The sequence below is a fragment of the Bidens hawaiensis genome, unplaced genomic scaffold (genome assembly GCF_021521415.1).
Source record: "Bidens hawaiensis isolate Kalapana, Puna unplaced genomic scaffold, B.hawaiensis_p1.1 tig00064503_1, whole genome shotgun sequence".
NCBI lineage: Eukaryota > Viridiplantae > Streptophyta > Magnoliopsida > Asterales > Asteraceae > Bidens > Bidens hawaiensis.
In genome coordinates, this window is record NW_027501503.1 from 8,369 (window position 1) to 28,556 (window position 20,188).

The 20,188-nt window shown below is 36.7% G+C and overlaps 3 protein-coding genes across 3 annotated transcripts; 1 reads left to right on the forward strand and 2 right to left on the reverse strand.

Moving 5' to 3' along the window:
- Window positions 1-283: 283 nt before the first annotated feature.
- LOC143604245 (uncharacterized) lies at window positions 284-3,730 on the reverse strand (the record flags this gene model as incomplete). The annotated part of the gene is made up of 4 exons (XM_077080781.1): window positions 3,668-3,730; window positions 2,471-2,541; window positions 1,398-1,770; window positions 284-433 (listed from the first exon to the last, which is right to left on the reverse strand). Coding segments are annotated over exons 1-4 (642 nt in total), but the record flags the coding sequence as incomplete, so codon positions are not given.
- Window positions 3,731-8,208: 4,478 nt separating this feature from the next.
- On the reverse strand, window positions 8,209-9,068 carry LOC143604246 (uncharacterized). Its single transcript, XM_077080782.1, has 2 exons — window positions 8,575-9,068; window positions 8,209-8,394 (listed from the first exon to the last, which is right to left on the reverse strand). Exons 1-2 carry the CDS (start codon window positions 8,987-8,989, stop codon window positions 8,291-8,293), a joined length of 519 nt encoding a protein of 172 aa, XP_076936897.1. The 5' UTR covers window positions 8,990-9,068; the 3' UTR covers window positions 8,209-8,290.
- A 1,431-nt stretch (window positions 9,069-10,499) lies between these two features.
- On the forward strand, window positions 10,500-11,336 carry LOC143604247 (uncharacterized). The gene has a single exon (XM_077080783.1). It carries the CDS (start codon window positions 10,500-10,502, stop codon window positions 11,334-11,336), a length of 837 nt encoding a protein of 278 aa, XP_076936898.1.
- Window positions 11,337-20,188: the final 8,852 nt, after the last annotated feature.

Consider the following 20,188-nt stretch of genomic DNA (forward strand, 5'->3'; position numbering starts at 1 on the left):
CATAGGTCAAAATCATAACCAAGGAGAATAAATAAAAGATAAAACACACATTACACACAAAACACCAAAATAAATCTATTATTGTAAGAATATAAAAACTTTCATTTACAACCTTAATACCAAGAACACATAACTCTGCCACAAAATCAAACCAAAAAAAAAAAATTATATGATCATTATCTACCATTTTAAGACCCAAAAATCTAAAAAGTAAAACACTTTAAAAAAATTCCCATTTATAACCACAAAACTAATGTTAAGATCACTATAATCAACTTCATACCCTTATAGCCACAGGATCTTGCCAAGAAACCTTCCTCTTCCCACCATTTCTAAACACCGATAACTGCGCATCAGTATGCTGCGAGTCAACACCATTTCTGGTCAAACCCTGCATTCGAGAATCAAATGGCTGTAATTTTTCTTCTTCTCTCTGCAATAAAGAAACATAATTAAAACCAATTAACTCTGAGATGATGACTTGGACAGATCCTGAAACAGATCAAGATGGCCACTTTATGGTACAGGTCATAATGGGTTCGGGTCGGTTTGACCCGCAAGCACTCTTTGTCCCGTTTTTCAAAACTATTTTATTACATATGATTGGAAAAAGTACATTATTTACAATAAAAATCTTTTTTTTAATAAAAGGAACTTAGACTGTAAACCCATTTGACCCGTTTCCTTGGGCCTGTTAACGAACCTAACGTTCAGTGAACTGTTCACGAACAGTTTGGCAGGAAGTTCATTTAGCTTCGTTTATTTACTAAATGAACGAACACGAACAATGTTTGTTCATTTAGTTAAACGAACGGGCATGAACACATGTCTTGTTCATTCATTTATGTTCGCAAACGCTCTTTAACGTCCGTTCACTTGAGTTCGTTAGTTTACGTTTGTTTTAAGTTATTCCGTTACGCTCATTTATAAATTAATTCAAATTATTAGGTCCATTACAAATTCGTCTAGTTTTATAGAATTAAAATATCACCTATTTCAATTTAGTCTATTTTAATAACTTTCCATGCACAACAGATTGATGTTAATGTTTGCTTTTAATTGGTTTTTGCGCGGTTATGTTCTCTCATCTATGTTCAGTTATATTTGTTCGTTTACGTTCATGAGCCGTTCGTTTACACTAATAACGACAAACATGAACACATTCATTTTCTTCACGTACAAACACAAACAAGAAAACCCCGGGCTCGTTTAAATGTTCATGTTCGATCGTTTGTTTGGTTAAAGTTAAACAAGCAAACATGAATATGTCTAGTTTGGTTCATTTAAAGTTTCCTTTTAGCTTTAAATACTTTTAACCCCTTTTCACCCATTCACAATGAAATAAGAATATTCCCATCAAAAAAGTCCAAGAGTTTAACAAAGTCTTGATAACTTACAGATATCCGCTTCAAGTCGACTACAGGCTTTCGGGTTTGACCCAAAGGTTGACTTTCAAATATGTCATCTTTTTTACTCAAATCAACAAACTGATATTCCTTTGGTCCATTGATCCTGACCCTTTGGTTAGCAACCACTCTTTGAACCGATTGTTGTTTTACACCATTTAAAGAATCTTCAAGAATCTTGTCAAATCTAGGAGCTTTTTTCTTCCCAATAGGGGGTAATTTGGGTAAAGTTTTAATCTTTTGCATATGAACCTTTTCTTTGTTACTTTTTCTGAACTGGGTCGGTTGTGGGTTTGTTAAAACTTGTCCTTGCAGGGTCAATGACTTGTTTTCCAATAGCAATTTGCGTCTGCGCCTCAAGAACCTGTGGATGTACACAACGAAACATGAGAAGACAGATTTACGGATGGCAACTCTGATCCGTTTACATAAAAATGAGTTGGATCTTGTTATATCTTAAATGGGCTAAATAAGTACAGTAAAACCGCAAGATATAATAAAAAAGATTGAATAGGGTGAAATGCGCACAATGTCACAAAAATGATCTAATTTGAACTTTGTTCACGAAAATGTCATTGTTTACGTATTAATTTTAAAAAAATCAGAATTTGGCAAGCAACTTAGACATCTAATTATTTGATTATTACAACTTCAAACAGTAGAAATAGTAGAAGCACACTCAAAAGACTACTTATAAAATCACAAACACTGTACATTGCAACGTTAATTGTCAACAAAAAGCACGTCCAAACATCCCCTAAAATAATTTTATCAAAGAAAATAGATGACTTTTTAATACTATATTGTTCATAATCACATTAAGACATTACTTGTTTATAGAACTTGAAAAAATGGGACAAAAAAGTGTTTGCAGGCAAATTACACGATCTGCCTGATTGCACATTTTAACACCTCTACATGATCTAATGAAGATATAATACATTGTTCAGGATTTAAGTACCATCAAATAGTCGAATTAATGCACATGGTGGTTAAATATAATTAGTGATTAGCACAAGCTTGATCAGAACAAGCTTGTAATGAACTGTAATTTAATATCATACCTAACTTCAGCTTGCAAGGTTAGTTTCTTTTGCTTTAAGGCCATCAAATTGTTTCTTGCAGCCTCTGTTTCCTGCAACATGGCAACAAAAGTATAAATTATGTTACATTAAACTCAACTGCAAGTCTGCAAATAACATCTTTATCGAAGTTATAAAAGATATTGAACAAATTACCATAAAAAAATATTAAACATTCAACTCTTGATTTTTATCTCATTCAAAAAACATTGTTTACTATCTAATATCTATCAATCACTCACTTGTTAAATTGCATAATTGCTTTCAATTTTGATCACTATCAAGAAACAATTGTCACATACAGGTTATAGAGATTAAAGATCAGATCATCAGAAACATTAAATCATCATCATCATCGTACTCAGTAAATCCCACCAATAGCAAAACTATGGTAGGGTCTGAGGAGGGTAGGGTAAGATGTAGACAGCCTTACCTCTACCCCGTAGGAATAGAGAGGCTGCTTTCCAGTGAGACCCCCAGCTCTTTAGTAGTTTTGCATCAAGCCTTAGACATAAGGCACATAACACTCAACCACCGGGACACCGGCTGATTGGTGCGTGTACCCTTGTCTTTCGGCTATAAACGCCACCATATGATGCCTGATTAACCTTCCGCCATTTTTAACGTTATTTTCACGAGATCAGTAAAATAACATCAAAATTAATGCAGTTACACTTTTGCCCACCTGAGGGTTCACACATATATACATTATATGGGTGCACCGCAACCAGGGCGTAAGCATCATAGGTTCATAAGCAGCCTAAAGATTCATCAAACTAACATCTTTGTGGAGATTATGAAAGATTTTGAACAAATTACCAAAATAATAATAATAATAATAATAATAATTAAAAAATTCAGTTGTTGACTTTTATCTCATTCAAGAAACACTTTTTGCTATCAATCACTCACTTGCCAAAGTGCATAATTACTTTAAATTTTGATAATAAAAAAAATTACCAAGAAACAATTCTCACATACAGGTTATAGGGATTAAAGATCAGAGACATTTAATACATTTTTCAAAAAAGATTGAACATATCAAAGCAGCTTAAAGATCAAAGAGCCCTTAGTAATATAATAATCAAACAGAAAGATCATGATGAAACCTAAATAATATCAAATTATAAGATCAAAACAACAAGAACCCTAAATAATATCAAATTATAAGATCATCACCTGTTGCAAGTCCATGTAATCTTGAACAAGGGTTCGATCCAATTTCATATTTTTAGTCACCAGATCTCAAATTCCCAAAAGGGTTTGACGCTCGAAGGTGAAAAGATGACAAAAATAATAAAAAAGATTGTGGGGATCAAAGACTTTATTAAATGATGAAGAAAGATGAATCGGTGATGAAATTGTGAGAGACCCAATTTGAAGAAGGGTAAAATAGGGATTAAAATTTGAAGAAGAAATCTAATGATAGTCATCTTGATTTGATTTGATGATGATTTTGTTTCCAAAGATTTTGTCTTTTTGGTTTCTTGTTGGTCTGTGAATGTGAATGCTGCTTCTAGAGAGACTTTTTAGGCTTATGGTTCGGTCATGGTTAGTTTTTAAGTTTGATTGTGATGGTGATTCAGGTGGAGAAATTACTATTTTGCCCTGACTGTGTATTTTATATTTATTATTTTTTTAGGACGCCGACTTTCTTGTATTTAGTCTACCATACCCTCCAAATTTGGAGAGCCCCGATGCCCGACTATGGCTAGACTATGTCGTCTTAACCGGGGTCACGCTGGCTTCAGAGTTTGGCTTGGGCGTTTCCCCGGGAAACCATACCGCCGACTGCCACTTGACAGTCGTTGTGCCACCACTAGAGTAGAACTCTCTAGCGTAACACACGGTGGGACGAAAACCCGGGTGGGCTTAGGATTCGAACTGACAAGCTTTGCATAAGGCCTAGTTCAAATCCATCATTGCCAATATCCACCCAAATATGACACAGGTGGGATTCGAACTTGAGTCTCCACTGAAGAACCCAAGTCTCCTACCACTAGGTCACAAGTGAGAGATTGCCCTGACTGTGTATGACTATGTAAATTTTTTTTCTATGTATAGGTTGCGTATATAAAATTAGTGCCATTGCATTGTTGTTTAAATTAATTAATAATGAAAATCCAAACTATAGATTAGGTTCAAATAAGAAGGTTGATTTTCCTAAGAAAGTTAGGAAGGAGAGTATTTTAGTCTTAACACTTTAATATCAAAACTCACTTACTTTAATCTCAAAACCCACTTAAATTAATTTCAAAAACTCACTTACATCTTCACTCATCTCCTACAACCACCACCACTCCACCGCCCACCGCCACCACAACCGTCACCCACCGCCACCACCTCGCCGGAAAAGTCTATGGAAATTTCGCCGGAAGATTTCACCGGAAAAGTCGTCGAAAAGTCACCAGAAAACAATCTCCGATAAATTTCGCCGGAAAAATAGCCGAAAAATTCACTGAAAAAAGTCAACAGAAAACGGCCGCCGAAAAAAACACTCTTGTAACATTTGAGCCCTCGCACCGCCAATATTGTCCATTTTGCCCAAGAAGAACTCACGGATTTGTTTTTGGTTGCCAAGGTGGAGACTTCACATGAGATCACCCATCTGCTACTACTCCCACCTGAGCACGCTTAACTATGGAGCTCTCCTCTCGTCCACTACCATTAAGCCCAAAACGCGTTGGTGATTTAAGAGACGGGGCATTTACTTATGAACCAATGATCTCTCATGTCCACAGCCGATGTGGGATTTGCCTAAGGTGTTACAAACACCCCCCCCCCCCCCCCCTTTAGACTCATCGTCCTCGATGAGGTTTGTCACACCATCCAATCAAGGATTTGGGATTCGCCAAAGGTGTACCTCGCAACACCCCCGGGACACACCGTCTCTGATGAGGTTTGCCCCATCCCGAACGGCACATGAGTGGCTTTGATACCACTTGTAACATCCGGCCCCTCGCACCACCAATATTGTCCGCTTTGCCAACGAAGAGCTCACAGATTTATTTTTGGTTGCCCATGTAGAGACTTCCCAGGAGGTCACCCGTCCTGCTATTACTCCCAACTGAACACGCTTTTTGTAATTATCATATAAGATACTCAATTATTTTTGTACGTGTGTAATTATAAGCATATCTTGCATAATTATCATATAAATTGCATGATTGTTTACATAAGTGTACAATTATGTTTGTGCATGTATATTAATCAAGGTTCGGTAATTTTTACATATGTTGCGTGATTATGTAATTATTTGTACGTATAGGTTGGGTATTTAAAATTATTGTCACAACATTTTTGTTTAATAAAAATCAATAATCATTTATACCTTTTGTATGATAAGGAGACTTTGTATAATAACCCGTTTCTATAAAAAAAAAATTGATGATGATAGACCAAACAATAAAATACAACTCTTATAAAACCAGTTGTAGTTTTTATAATCACTAAGTGAACTTGAATGGTCATATGACAATGAAGATAATATTAATATTTCAAATATTATTGATATTTATCTAAGTTTAAATAAATTTTACACTGATTATTAGTAAACAAGTAGGAACTATGTTAATATATCAATTACTATTAATAATTTAATTTTGATTATTAGTAAACAAGTAGGAACTATGTTAATATATCAATTATTTTTTAATAATTTAATTTTGAGTGTGTTGTCCATGGAAACTTCGGCAAAAGTTCGCAATAATTAGATGTTACCACCTCATATCAAGAAGACCCGTGCTTCAACACCGTGCGAAGTGCCCTTCAGCACTGCAGCTCCCGTGTTAGAGCTGTGAATTTTATTGACATCCTCATAATAACGACACCTTTAAACAACAAGTATCATTTTTATACATGATATAAAAAGTTGTTTATGTTCCGTTTACTATGGACACATTCCGCTTGCCGCGGACACATTCCGCTTGCCGCGGACACGTTCCGTTTACTATGACACGCTCCGCATGTCGGGCACGTTCCGCTTACAACGAACACATTCCGCTTACTACGGACACACTCCACTCGCCGGACACGCTCCGTTACACCCAAACTAGCCATCATGATTTGAAACCTCTTAAAACCTGAAGCAAAATAGACATACATGCAAAACGGTACGTGTGGGAAGCACTGGGTCAAAAACCGTTAATCTTCACCTCTGAGCACTCCTAATAAGTCCAGAACTCCACCTAACCGCTTGCACGCCCAATTCATGCATGTCTATCCCATGGCCTATAGCGTCTTGCCACTTTGACCAGTCTGTACTTTAATAATAGCAAAACAATGAAGGAAATAATATCCTTCCTTCCTTTAATAACAACAGCAACCGACCAAAAGTTAAGAAAAGAAAATGAACCGTGAAATCAAACCAATAACCAGGTTGAGGGTAAACACCCCTAAGAAAGGAGCGCTTGTTTGATTTTTTGGTAATGGAGGGATTCTAGGTTACTTAGGGTGTTTGGGATTTCTTATTTTACCTCCTAATAACTTTTCATTAAGTTAATAAGTTATAAAATTGCAACTTATAAAACTTTTCCTCTCATAATAAAAGCAATCCCAAACACCTTTTTACTTTTCAAAAAGTAAATAAGTTATAAGTTAATGAAAATAAGCAATCCTAAGCATCCCCTTACTTAGATGTGGGCATATTTGTTAGGTAGACTTATTTTAGGTTTAAATACACCTAATTTAGGTTTATGGCTTTAAATGGGTGGTTTATAGTTTCTGATGAGTTAAATGCTTCTAAATTTATAACTTATAAGTTATTTGCTCAATTTTCTCTACATCATGGGGTTAAAATAACTAAAATAAGTCATTAGAAGTGTTCATTGTTCGAATAAGACTCAAATAATTCAGAACTTGAATCGAATTGAGCTCGCCAAATGAACTCAAATTTTAGATTATTTGAATCGAATGGAATCCTTATTTGAATATCAGCTCCCATATAATGTCTTATACTCTATAAAACTTTTTCAAAAATTTACTGTAATATTACATGAGGTAGTTGTCACTTTTTTGACAATTAAGCTAGAAATTAGATTGAAGTCTTCATTTTCTTTTATTTAAGAGTGTATTGCATTTTATTTAATTATTAACTAAATGTTTAATATTTGTATAACAAGATAACCATAAATAATAAAATAACTTGCATTTTAAGTTTATTAAACACAAATGAGTTTTTTAACACCAATTAGTGATTAAAACAAAATAAAATCCATACATTCAATGAATAAAGAATATCAAATAAAAATGAATAGTTTCTGATGAGTTAAATGCTTCTAAATTTATAACTTATAAGTTATTTGCTCAATTTTCTCTACATCATGGGGTTAAAATAACTAAAGTAAGTCATTAGAGGTGTTCATTGTTCGAATAAGACTCAAATAATTCAGAACTTGAATCGAATTGAGCTCGCCAAATGAACTCAAATTTTAGATTATTTGAATCGAATGGAATCCTTATTTGAATATCACCTCCCATATAATGTCTTATACTCTATAAAACTTTCCAAAAATTTACTGTAATATTACATGAGGTAGTTGTCACTTTTTTGACAATTAAGCTAGAAATTAGATTGAAGTCTTCATTTTCTTTTATTTAAGAGTGTATTGCATTTTATTTAATTATTAACTACATGTTTAATATTTGTATAACAAGATAACCATAAATAATAAAATAACTTGCATTTTAAGTTTATTAAACACAAATGAGTTTTTTAACACCAATTAGTGATTAAAACAAAATAAAATCCATACATTCAATGAATAAAGAATATCAAATAAAAATGAATAGTGTAAATTATGATCAATCCATTGGGTCAGCTTGGTGACATGCAGGTTGACGTGCTGCACAAGCAACCACTTGTGCCCATTGCTTCAATATTTTCTTCACCATTTCTGGATTCTCTCCTGCAATTATGTTTTGGCTATGAAAATTTATCTAATTTGTTTACGGGTTATGCTAAACATACCCATCGTTAATAAAATAGAGAGATTGCATGACTGATTTAGTAGATGGTGCGTTCAATAAATACGCATTTAGCACAAGCCTTTAATTATTAATTATCAAAATTAAAAATAAAAACTAACCTGAATTAAATAGGGTGGTTGTGGTGGTGGTGCCAATGGCAGGGCTACAAGGTTGTGGTGGCGAGTCACCATAACTCGAGGTGGCGGCAGAAGAACTGGAACTCGAACTTGAACTCGGTGTCTGAGGTGCTGACGTGGCGTAATAAAGATCGAGAGCTGGTAACGTTCTCGAGAGTTTGGTTGGCTCCGAGGCGAAATGGAAACCAAGGTCAACACATCCTTTAAGCTCATTGATATCCTCGGCGGTTACCAGGCTCTTGCTTCGTCTATGGTGGTGGTGGCGACGATGATTGTCTTTTCGTCTCAACCACGTCTCTTCCCGATAAAAGTCATTTGTTAATGAATTCTGTTTGTGAAGCGATGGTGGCGGCTTTGACAAGCGTGGTGACTGGGAAGTCGGGTTTTGATGTGACATTGACAGCGACGGTGGTGGTGATGCTAGTTATGATACCGGGCCTACCCTAGCCCGGGGACCACTAAGGGGTTTGGTTATTTGGGAAGATGTGCCCCAATGAAGGCTCAAGTTTTTTTGGGTGCAGAAAATGAATATTATTATGGTGGTTTATATAGTTGTGGTGGTTTAAGGTGGTGGGACCCATACGGCAAATATTAGTTGGTTATTGAGAAAGTGACCTGTTTGCTTGATTGCTTAGGTTGGCTGATTTTAGAAAGCATAAAGCTAAAACTAAATCATTAGTGCACGTTTGCGTGTTTTAATAAGTATTTTAATTTTATGAGCTATTTAGTTTTATCATTTTTAATTTAAAATTATTTTAATTTCAAATTTGGCGTGAATTCTGGTAGTATTTTTAATGAAATGGCAATATTTAAAACGGTATAGGTCACTATGAAGGTATGAAAATAGTGTTGGAAATTATTAAATATAATTATATTTATCATTAATTTAATTGTTATTTAATAATAAAGTGTAGATAAATGAAAGATCAATATTTAAGTTTGTATGGTAAAACTTAAATGGTGTAGGAATAATCTAGAAGAGACTCTTAAGATTTCTACATGACAAAACCATTTAAATGTTTACAATTCAATTACATTGAATGAGAAATTCAATTATGTATTGAATTAGTCTATACTCTTTACATGGCTTTGGAAACCATATAGATAGAGGTTTGTGTTTTTGATAAACATAAGAAAAAACCTTATGAACAATACACCACACACAACTCCAAAAGAATTTCTAAATTTTTCTGCTTTACGCACTCTTGTTTCAGGTATAATATCAGGTGCTAGGCTAATTCCGGCAGTACAATCTGCTTAGGCTGTTGTACCCTGGGAAACAGACGGGTTCACCTGGGTGATCCGAAAATCTGTTTTAAGGGAAACGTGTTTTACGCGTGCCTCAGTCACCTTGTTTCTCGCTTTGTTATTTCTTTCTAATATGTTTGTAATTTGGTTTCTGTATTGTAATTTTCTTTTCTTGTTCTTGTTCTTGTAATGCTATATGGATTATTATTAATAAAATTTTCACTTTTAGTTTATTTTATGAACGGTTTTTTACTAAGTTTTAAAACAGATTTTTTTTTTAATCCCAACCGTTCACTGTTTTAGAAAAAGATATAGTTTTTTTTTGTTTGCTTCGGTCACTGTATGCCAACTTCAAAAGTGTATTATGTGCTTTTCTCTTTTTTGGTTCTAATTCCTAACAACAGTTTAGAAATTATTATTATATTTTTGTTTGTATATCTCTTGGGTTTCAGTAGAACAAGATATATTATAAACTGTTTGAATTTTTTTTTGGGTCACTGTTTTGAATGGGTTTATAAAAATAGTGTTAAAATATTATATTTGTAAGGAAGTATTATTTATAATAAAACTTTTGTATTAGTTTGTTATATGTTTTTTTTAAACCTTTTTTGCATTACTTTGGCTTTCGGTAAACCTAATCGTTATGTCTTGTTTTAGAAATGACGAGTACTATTGCATCCTCCACTACCGTGTCTATGGGATCCACCACTATTGGATCAACTTCTTCCACCATGGGACCATTGATTGGTACCCACGTAGCCCAAACTGTTGCTAACCATGCTGAAAAACCAGAAAAATTTTCTAGTGTGAACTTCAAAAGTTGGCAACCAAATATGATGTTTTACCTAACCACTTTGAACCTTGTGAGGTTTTTGACCGAGTCTCCCCCTCAACTAGAGGAGGATGCGGACATTCAAGCCGTGAGTGCTCTTGATGCTTGGAAGCACTCCGAGTATCTTTGCCGCAACTATGTGTTGAATGGCCTTGTTGATGAATTGTACAATGTGTATTGCAAAATACCAAATGCCAGAGAATTATGGGAAATTTTGGAACGTAAGTACAAATGTGAAGATGCGGGTACAAAGAAATATGCGGTGGCCCGGTTTTTGGACTTTAAGATGATTGATTCTAAAACCCTTATGAGTCAAGTTCAAGACTTGCAAACCTTAATTGGCGATATGATTTCTGAAGGAATGACTTTTAGCGAGACATTCCAAGTGGCTGCCATGATTGAAAAATTGCCTCCTAGTTGGGTAGATTTTAAAAATTATCTTAAGCACAAGCGAAAAGAGATGACCGTTGAGGACTTAGTTGTTCGTCTTCGAATTGAGGAGGACAATAGGGTGGCATTAAAGGGAACTCAAGTGAAAGTTTTTGCAAAGGCGAACATGGTTGAACATGGTCAATCGTCAAGGGGTACAAAGGCAACAAGAACCACAAACCGTATGGCAAAGGCAAGGGTAAGTTTGATCTTGGGCCTAGAAAGGGTGGTGTGAAGAAAAAGTTTTCAGTTTTCAAGGGAAAGTGTTATAATTATGGAGAATTTGGTCACCGTGTTGATCGATGCAACAAACCCAAAAAAGAGAGGGCAAACATGATTGATGAAGATGAGAAACTTGTAGCTATGATCACTGATCTTACTGCTATGATGGATGAGGTAAACTTAGTGTCAAACCACCCTAAAGGGTGGTGGATCGACACCGGAGCTACTCGTCATGTGTGCCCAGACAAGACTCTCTTTATCAAGTTTAAGGAGGTTGTAGGAGATGAAAAACTCTACATGGGGAATTCGGCTACAGTAGATATCAAAGGTGAAGGTGAGGTTATTTTGAAGTGGACTTCAGGGAAGGAGCTCACTCTTAGCAACGTGCTTTATGTTCCCGATCTGCGCAAGAGTCTTGTGTCCGAATGGTTACTAAATAAGTTTGACTTTCGTTTAGTTTTTGAAAGTGATAAGTTTGTGTTAACTAAGAATGGTGTGTTTGTTGGAAAGGGCTATGCCCTTAATGGGATGTTTAAGTTAAATGTAATGGTTGTGACCAAGAATAATATGAATGAAAAGACTACTACTTCTGCTTACTTGATTGAGTCTTTTAATGTGTGGCATGATCGTTTAGGTCATGTTAACTATAATTCAATGCTCCGTTTGACTAAACTAAATTACATACCTTCTATTACTTTCAATTCAAAAACTAAATGTAAAATATGTGTTGAAGCTAAAGAAGCATGATCATAATTTAAATCGGTTGAACGAATAATCGAGCCCCTTGACATGATACACACCGATGTATGTGATCTAAAATCAGTTCCTACAAGAGGAGAAAATAAGTATTCATCACTTTTATTGATGATTGTACAAGGTATTGTTATGTAAACCTACTCAAAAGTAAAGATGAAGCCATAAAAAAGTTTGTCTTGTATAAAAATGAAGTTGAAAACCAACAAAACAGAAAAATAAAAATTGTAAGAAGCGATAGAGGTGGTGAATATGTTGCACCATTTGCAGATCTATGCGCACAAAGTGGGATTGTTCATGAGCTTACTCCACCATACTCCCCACAATCTAATGGCATTACCGAACTTAAGAATCGTACCTTAAAAGAAATGATGAATGCGTTGTTGCTAGGTTCCGGATTAAGCCCGGACATGTGGGGGGAAGCCGTTTTATCGGCTAATTATCTTTTAAACAAAATACCTTTCAAGAATAAGGATGTAATGTCACACCCCGACCAATGAAGGCGGAAACATCGAGGCGCGACATGATTGCTCATTGCACAATGACACTATAAAGTTACAATATTTAAACAACTCTTTTAAATCCATATCATCATAAATAACACAAAAATTGTTCATACAAAATGCCAAATAGATAGATACATAAATAACTTGTTCTTTTATTTTCTAATATCCTAAAGCCAAGATAATAAGTTTCTTCAAGTAATCCAATCAAGCTAACATCAAACCTGTAACATTGCATAAAATAGAGTTTGTCAACACGAAGGTTGGTGAGCAATTTTCATAGTTTTGGACAATAAGTATATAGTATGAAATCCACAACTAGTATATGAAAACAATAAATAATAGCAACAATTTAGATAATAAAACCGTCAATAAGAATACATTGACGACAATAATGAAATCGTCAGTAAGAATACATTGACGACACATTTCTATATGGGGATACCATATATACTCGGAATTAACGTATGATCATACTTTGATGAGGCTACCCGCCTTAGCATTCAAGAATTTGCACATAATCATGTAAAGCATATAACACCAAATCGAGCATTTATTTAAGTAAACATATACAATACGTGTTGTGGTTTAAGACGCAAGTATAAATCATTTAAATTTGAATAAGTATGCAATGCCACCCCCAAAATGAAAGATGGAAAACGGGGGATGAAAAGGTACTCACATTAACAAGTAACTTGAAAGATAGTGTCGTGAATAATCGGAGAGATCGGTTTAACGAGCAAGACCTATATTAAACGGGTCTTGTGTTAGTAGGTAGTCTTGGAATGGTTTAAAATAAAATACATGACAAATAAAGTAAATAAATAAAGTTTAGGATTTAAAATGTAAATATTTGAGAAATTAAAGAAACGAGTTTTGTAAAATAAGTTTACTCGAAACCGGGTCTCGGTATTCTATTCATTAGTTTTTTTCTTTTTTTTCTCAAGCTATGTTAAGTAATAATGTGGGTTAAAATGCGATATTTCAAAACCCTTGGTTATAAGAATACCCAAAACGAGGTTTAAACGAGTGTTCGGGTTTGTCGGTTCGAGACTTGATAATTGACCAAGCTCACAGTTAACTTCCCAAAATAATAAATGTTATGAGATAACTCAATAAAATCAAAATAGACTTAACCAAGTATGTAGTTCTATTGTGAAGAACCTTAACGTTCGTTAAGCGAGTATACGACCTTATCGGTTCGAACTTGTTATAAGATCAAGTTGGTTACCGACATGCCAAGTATGTTTAGAAACTAACTAAAATTGATTTAAAATATAATCTTGAAGAAAAATATGATTTTTGGTGGCTAAAAACACACTTGTGTGTCTTAAGCGAGTGAACTCGGTTTAGTTCGGTTTTTGGTTTGGTCCTTGACTCGGAATAAGACCGAGGATGGTTACCACATACCCAATTACCATGGAACTTGTAAAATAACTTATAAATAATAATACTCAAGTTTTACATTCAAAAAGTTAACAATAAAGCTTTTAAACAAAAGTTCGGTTTTTGGTTCAGTCCTTGACTCGGAATAAGACCGAGGATGGTTACCACATACCCAATTACCATGGAACTTGTAAAATAACTTATAAATAATAATACTCAAGTTTTACATTCAAAAAGTTAACAATAATGCTTTTAAACAAAAGTTCGGTTTTTGGTTCGGTTCTCAACTCGGGATGAAACCGAGGCTAGTCACCACATACCCAATACCATGGAACTTGAGAAATATGAACAATAAACTAAAATATGTAGAAGTTAAGCAAGTATAACAAGTTATATGGTTAGATTTGTTAAATATATAAACAAGGACTACAAAGTCCTCCATGTAACCTTGCCTTACTAGCCCGACATTTCAACCGGCCGAGACCGGAGAAATGAAAGACCGAAGGTAAACAAGGAGTGTATATTATATATATGTTGTAACATCAAGCTTTAAGTGTTGAGAAGTTAGTTAAAATGAAAGATTAGCTTATGAAGAACAACCTTAGAATTCAAGAATTTGAGAGATAAATGAAGAAATGAGCAAGCACAAATGAAGAAGATGGGTGTGTATATATAGAGTAAGTTGAATGGGTCTTTCATAAAGGGTGTTTCATGAAAATGGGTTGGTTATAGACCCAAGAAGCACAAACTACAAATGAGTCCTTCAAGTCTCCATTTTGGTAGTTTTAGTCCCTGGAGTTCGTTTTGAGCGTTTTCGGGGAATTTTAAGAACCGAAAAGGGTGTTTTTTTATCCAACAACTATAAAACAAATATTTAACATACAATTCATCATTTTGATAATATCGAAAGGTTCGGGATACAAAACGGGTCGGGTTTACATTAAGAATACAAGTATAAAATAACCCGAAACAGACAAATGTCACAGTATCCCCTACTTTAGGAAATTTCGTCCCGAAATTAAGATGATGTAAATAAATATGGATATTTCTCCTTCATCGAGTCTTCTCGTTCCCATGTAAACTCCGCGCCACGCCGTGATTCCCATCGAACTTTAACTAACTTAATGCGACTTCACTTGGTTTTCTTTTCATTGCGGTCCATGATTTTAACTGGTCGTTCAACCATAATCATTGATTCATTGACTTGTACTTCGTCGAGAGGTATATGGAGACTACCTTCGGCTAAGCACTTCTTGAGATTTGAAACATGAAAGGTTGGATGAACACCGGTGAGTTCTTCCGGTAGTTCGAGTCGGTAGGCTACTTTTCCGACTCGCTCAAGAATCTTGAATGGGCCTACGAAACGAGGAGCTAGTTTTCCTTTCTTTCCGAAACGAACAACTCCTTTCCAAGGGGATACCTTGAGAAGGACGTGATCGTCGACATTGAATTCGATCGGTTTTCGCCGTTTGTCGGCGTAGCTCTTTTGTCGACTTCTAGCGGCAAGTAGGTTCTTGCGAATTTGGTCGATACGGTCGGTGGCTTCTTGGACCATTTCGGGTCCGGTAATTTGAGCTTCACCGATTTCGTTCCAACTAATCGGGGAACGACATTTGCGACCGTAGAGAGCTTCGAAAGGAGGCATACCGATGCTAGAATGGAAACTGTTATTGTAAGAGAATTCAATGTAAGGAATGTGAGAATCCCAATTCCCACCGAAATCGAGTACACACGCTCGAAGCATGTCCTCAAGTGTTTGAATCGTACGTTCGGGTTGTCCATCCGTTTGAGGATGATAAGCGGTGCTAAGATCAAGACGAGTTCCCATGGTTTCTTGAAGTGATCGCCAAAAATGAGACGTGAATCGAGCATCGCGATCGAAGATGATAGTCAAAGGTAAACCGTGGCGACACACGATTTCGCGAACGTAGATTTGGGCAAGTTGCTCAACGGAGTATTTTTCTCGAATTGGAATAAAGTGAGCGGACTTGGTTAATCGGTCAATAATCACCCAAATGCTATCGTTGCCTTTTTGTGTAGTGGGTAGTTTCATTATAAAGTCCATAGCAATGTCTTCCCATTTTCATATGGGAATTGGTGGTTGCTCGAGTAACCCAAAGGGTTTTTGATGTTCGGCTTTGACTTTAGAGCAAGTAAGACATTTCGAAACGTAAGTTGCTACGTCTTTCTTCATACCCGGCCACCAAAAGGTAGAACGAAGATCGAAATACATTTTATCCGCACCGGGATGAACAGAATATCGTGACTTGTGAGCTTCATCGAGTATGCAAGTACAAAGGTCATCGCGATCGGGAACCCATAAACGATTGACATAATACAATAAGCCATCGGGTTTTGTTTCGAGTTGAAGCTCGGCTCCACATGACATTTCGTCGTACATGTTTCCTTCATCAACGGAGGTACGTTGGGCTTGATAGATTTTGGCTTGGAGATCGGTTTGAACGGTGACGCTAAGAAGCAAGACGGATTTGACATTAGCCTTTCGACTAAGGGCATCGGCCACGACATTCGCTTTACCGGGATGGTAGCGAATTTCGCAATCGTAGTCACTAAGTAACTCAGCCCATCTTCGTTGTCTCATGTTGAGATCTTTTTGGTCAAAAATGTGTTGAAGGCTTTTGTGATCGGTAAAAACCACACATTTCGTTCCGTAAAGGTAATGTCTCCAAATTTTGAGTGCGAAAACGACGGCACCAAGTTCAAGATCATGAGTCGTATAGTTCTTCTCGTTGACCTTGAGTTGCCTTGAAGCATACGCGATAACTTGACCTCGTTGCATGAGAACGCAACCGAGACCTTGATGAGAAGCATCGCAAAATACTACAAAGTCGTCGTTTCCATCGGGAAGGGTTAGAACAGGAGCATTGCAAAGCATGTGTTTAAGAGTATTAAATGCTTCTTCTTGTTTGGATCCCCATTCATAAGGCTGTCCTTTGTGAGTTAAGGAAGTGAGGGGTAAAGAGATCTTGGAAAAATTTTGAATGAAACGCCGATAATATCCGGCCAAACTGAGGAAAGATCGAATTTCCGTGGGTGTAGTCGGAGTCTTCGAATCTTTGACGGCTTCGATTTTTGCGGGATCAACATGAATACCCTTGTCATTGACGATGTGTCCCAAAAATTGAACTTCCTCTAGCCAAAATTCACATTTTGAGAATTTGGCGTAAAGTCGTTCTTTTCTTAAGACTTCGAGAATGGAACGCAAGTGATGCTCATGCTCGACTTTGGATTTAGAGAAGATGAGAATGTCATCAATAAAGACAATAATGAATTTATCTATAAACGGTTTGCAAACGCGGTTCATGAGATCCATAAATACCGCGGGTGCATTGGTTAACCCGAAGGGCATGACAAAAAATTCAAAATGTCCATATCGAGTACGGAATGCGGTTTTTGGAATGTCTTCTTCGCGAACACGCTGCTGATGATATCCCGATCGAAGATCGATTTTGGAGAAACACGTTGCGCCTTGGAGTTGATCGAATAGGTCGTCGATTCGTGGCAAAAGATAACGATTTTTGATAGTAAGTTTATTGAATTCACGATAATCGATGCACATGCGAAATGAGCCATCTTTCTTTTTCACGAAGAGGACGGGAGCGCCCCAAGGAGAGGAGCTTGGACGAATAAAGCCTTTGTCGGAAAGTTCTTCGAGTTGGTTTGATAACTCTTGCATTTCCGACGGGGCTAAACGGTAAGGAGCCTTGGCCACGGGCATTGCGCCGGGCACAAGATCGATTCGAAATTCAACCGGACGAATGGGTGAAAGACCGGTAACATCATCTGGAAAGACGTCGAGGAAATCACAAACAATGGAGATATCTTGGATTTTTCTTTCCTTGTGGTCTTTTACCACCGCTTGGGCTAGGAACGGAACATACTTTTGGCGTAAGTATTTTGCGATTGAGAACACGACATGAGATTGAGCCTTTTAGGAAACATTTTGCCGTAGACCTTGAGAGTTTTACCGTTGACAAGCGGAATCCAAATGAATTTATCATAACAAACAACTTTGGCACGGTGCAAAGATAACCAATCCATGCCAACTATGACATCGAAACTTCCCATTTGCATCGGAATGAGATCGATGGAGAATTTACACTCACAAAGAGTGAGAGAACAATTACGATGGACCGAGTTTATGGTGATAGAATTTCCATTGGCGACTTCGACAGAAAAGGGTCGAGAAAGTTTAGTGCGAGGTACGACAAGAGTAGATTCAAACTTTAATGAAATAAAACTTCTATCGGCACCCGTATCAAATAATATAGAAGCCAAATGCTCTTTCACTAAAAACATACCGTTCACAACATCGTTTGCCACTTGAGCTTGATTAGCATTCATCATAAAAGCTCGTCCTTGGTTACCGGGATTTCCTTGAGGTGCATGAGGTGGTGGAGGAGGAGGTGCTTGGATGGTTTGCATGGGTTGGATGAGTGGTGCATTGAGTTGGGGAAGTTGAGGTTGGTAGGTTTGGACTTGGTAGGCTTGGGTTTGATAGTAGGGTATGGTTACGGTTTGGGCTTGGTTTGCAAAAGTGAGCCGTAGGCAATTGTTGCGGAAATGATTTGGGTCACCACAGTTAAAGCAAGCTCGGGATTGTTGAGTAGGGTTTTGCGGGTAAGGTGCAAAGCGGTTTTGGGTGTTTTGTGGAGTGGTTCTTGGTTTGTTGGGTTGAGTACGTTGTGCGGAAAGACATGTGTTATTTAATGGTGCAATGGTGACAAGGTAAGTGAGATGGGTGATGAAGTTGACAATTGTTGCATAGTGGAAAAGTACTGGTATAAGGTTTTCGATTTTGTGGGGGACCTTGGGGTTGTTGTTGCGGTTGCGGTTGAGTAACGGCATAGTTTCAGTGGTTTTGTTTGGGTTTCTTTTTGTTGTTGTGGCGGGAAGAGTTTGAGTAGTTGATGGCTTGAGGTGGTGGGTCAACTTTGGCTTGAGGTGCGGGTTCGGTTTTGCTTTTATCACTTTTCTTCTTGATGGTTAGGGTACCCGCCTTAACATGGTTCTCCGATAGCGCACCGGCTAGAGTAATTGCATCCTCAAGGTTCTCGGGTTTGCTACTCATGACTGAGTCCCGAATTAGCATGGGTAAACCCCCGATGTATTTGTCAATTTTACGTTCGAGCGGGGTAACCAAATGAGGTACAAGGGTGCTCAATTCATGAAAACGGAGCGAGTAAGTGGCATTATCACCACTTTCTTGTTTCAATTCCCAAAATTCGGCTTCAAGCTTTTGGAGCTCGTGTTTGGGACAAAACTTCTTCATCATGAGTTCCTTAATTTCGGTCCATGGAAGCGCCATGGCAATTTCCGCCCCTTGGAGATGCATAACACTACCCCACCACGTAAGAGCAGTTTCCTCAAACATACTCGAAGCAAAATTAGTTTTCTTCGCATCAAGGCACTCCCTGTGTCGGAACACACTTTCCATCTTTTCAAACCATTGCAATAAGGTAGTCGCACCGTTCGTACCAAGGAATTTGGTTGGGTTAGCACCGGTAAATTGTTTATACAAGTAGGGAGCGGGTGTGGGTTCAACGGGTACTACAACGGGTGGAGGTTGGTTTGCTTGCAAGTGAGTTAGGAGTTTGGGAATCACAGCGGCGACTTGTTCGGCTACTAAAGCGGCCATCTTGCGTCTAGAGTCCTTGCGGTAGTGGCGTCGTAGCAGAGGCATTCTAAAAATTATAAAGAATTGTAGTGAGTTTGAGGGCATTGAGTTTAAAATAGAAGATGTGTGTAACCATTTTTTTTACGTGAATCCTAGTGTCATAAGGATGAGAATGTTAGTAGAAATAAAGTTTATACATAAACCAAATGATAAAAACGTATATATAAGTATATGTTTCAAAGTTTCAAGAATTTAAAACTTGGACGTTTTGAAGTGTTGAAATTTGTATATAGTCGAAAAAATCGTACATGAGCCACCATGATTTGATATTCCGAAAAAAAAAACAAAATTTCTTGTAAACATATATATAGTTGGGAAAATTGTACATGAACCACCATGATTTGATATCCCGGCAATAAAAACTTATGTAAAAGTAATATATATGGAGTCGAACAGGTGCACGTATCACCGCGTCTTTCATGTTGTTGACTCAAATCATGATAATAACTTACAATAAAACGGAGATACAACGAGATGTTAAAAACACTTGTCCACGTATCACCGTGGCTTTTATGTTTTCAACAC

What these genes read in the sequence shown, in the direction of transcription:
- LOC143604246 (XM_077080782.1), bottom strand. Translation starts at nt 8,989, where the DNA reads ATGTCACATCAAAACCCGACTTCCCAGTCACCACGCTTGTCAAAGCCG. An exon ending in AACCACCCTATTTAATTCAG is followed by an intron (nt 8,395 to 8,574) that starts GTTAGTTTTTAT and finishes ACATAATTGCAG; the next exon opens with GAGAGAATCCAGAAATGGTG.
- LOC143604247 (XM_077080783.1), top strand. Translation starts at nt 10,500, where the DNA reads ATGACGAGTACTATTGCATCCTCCACTACCGTGTCTATGGGATCCACC.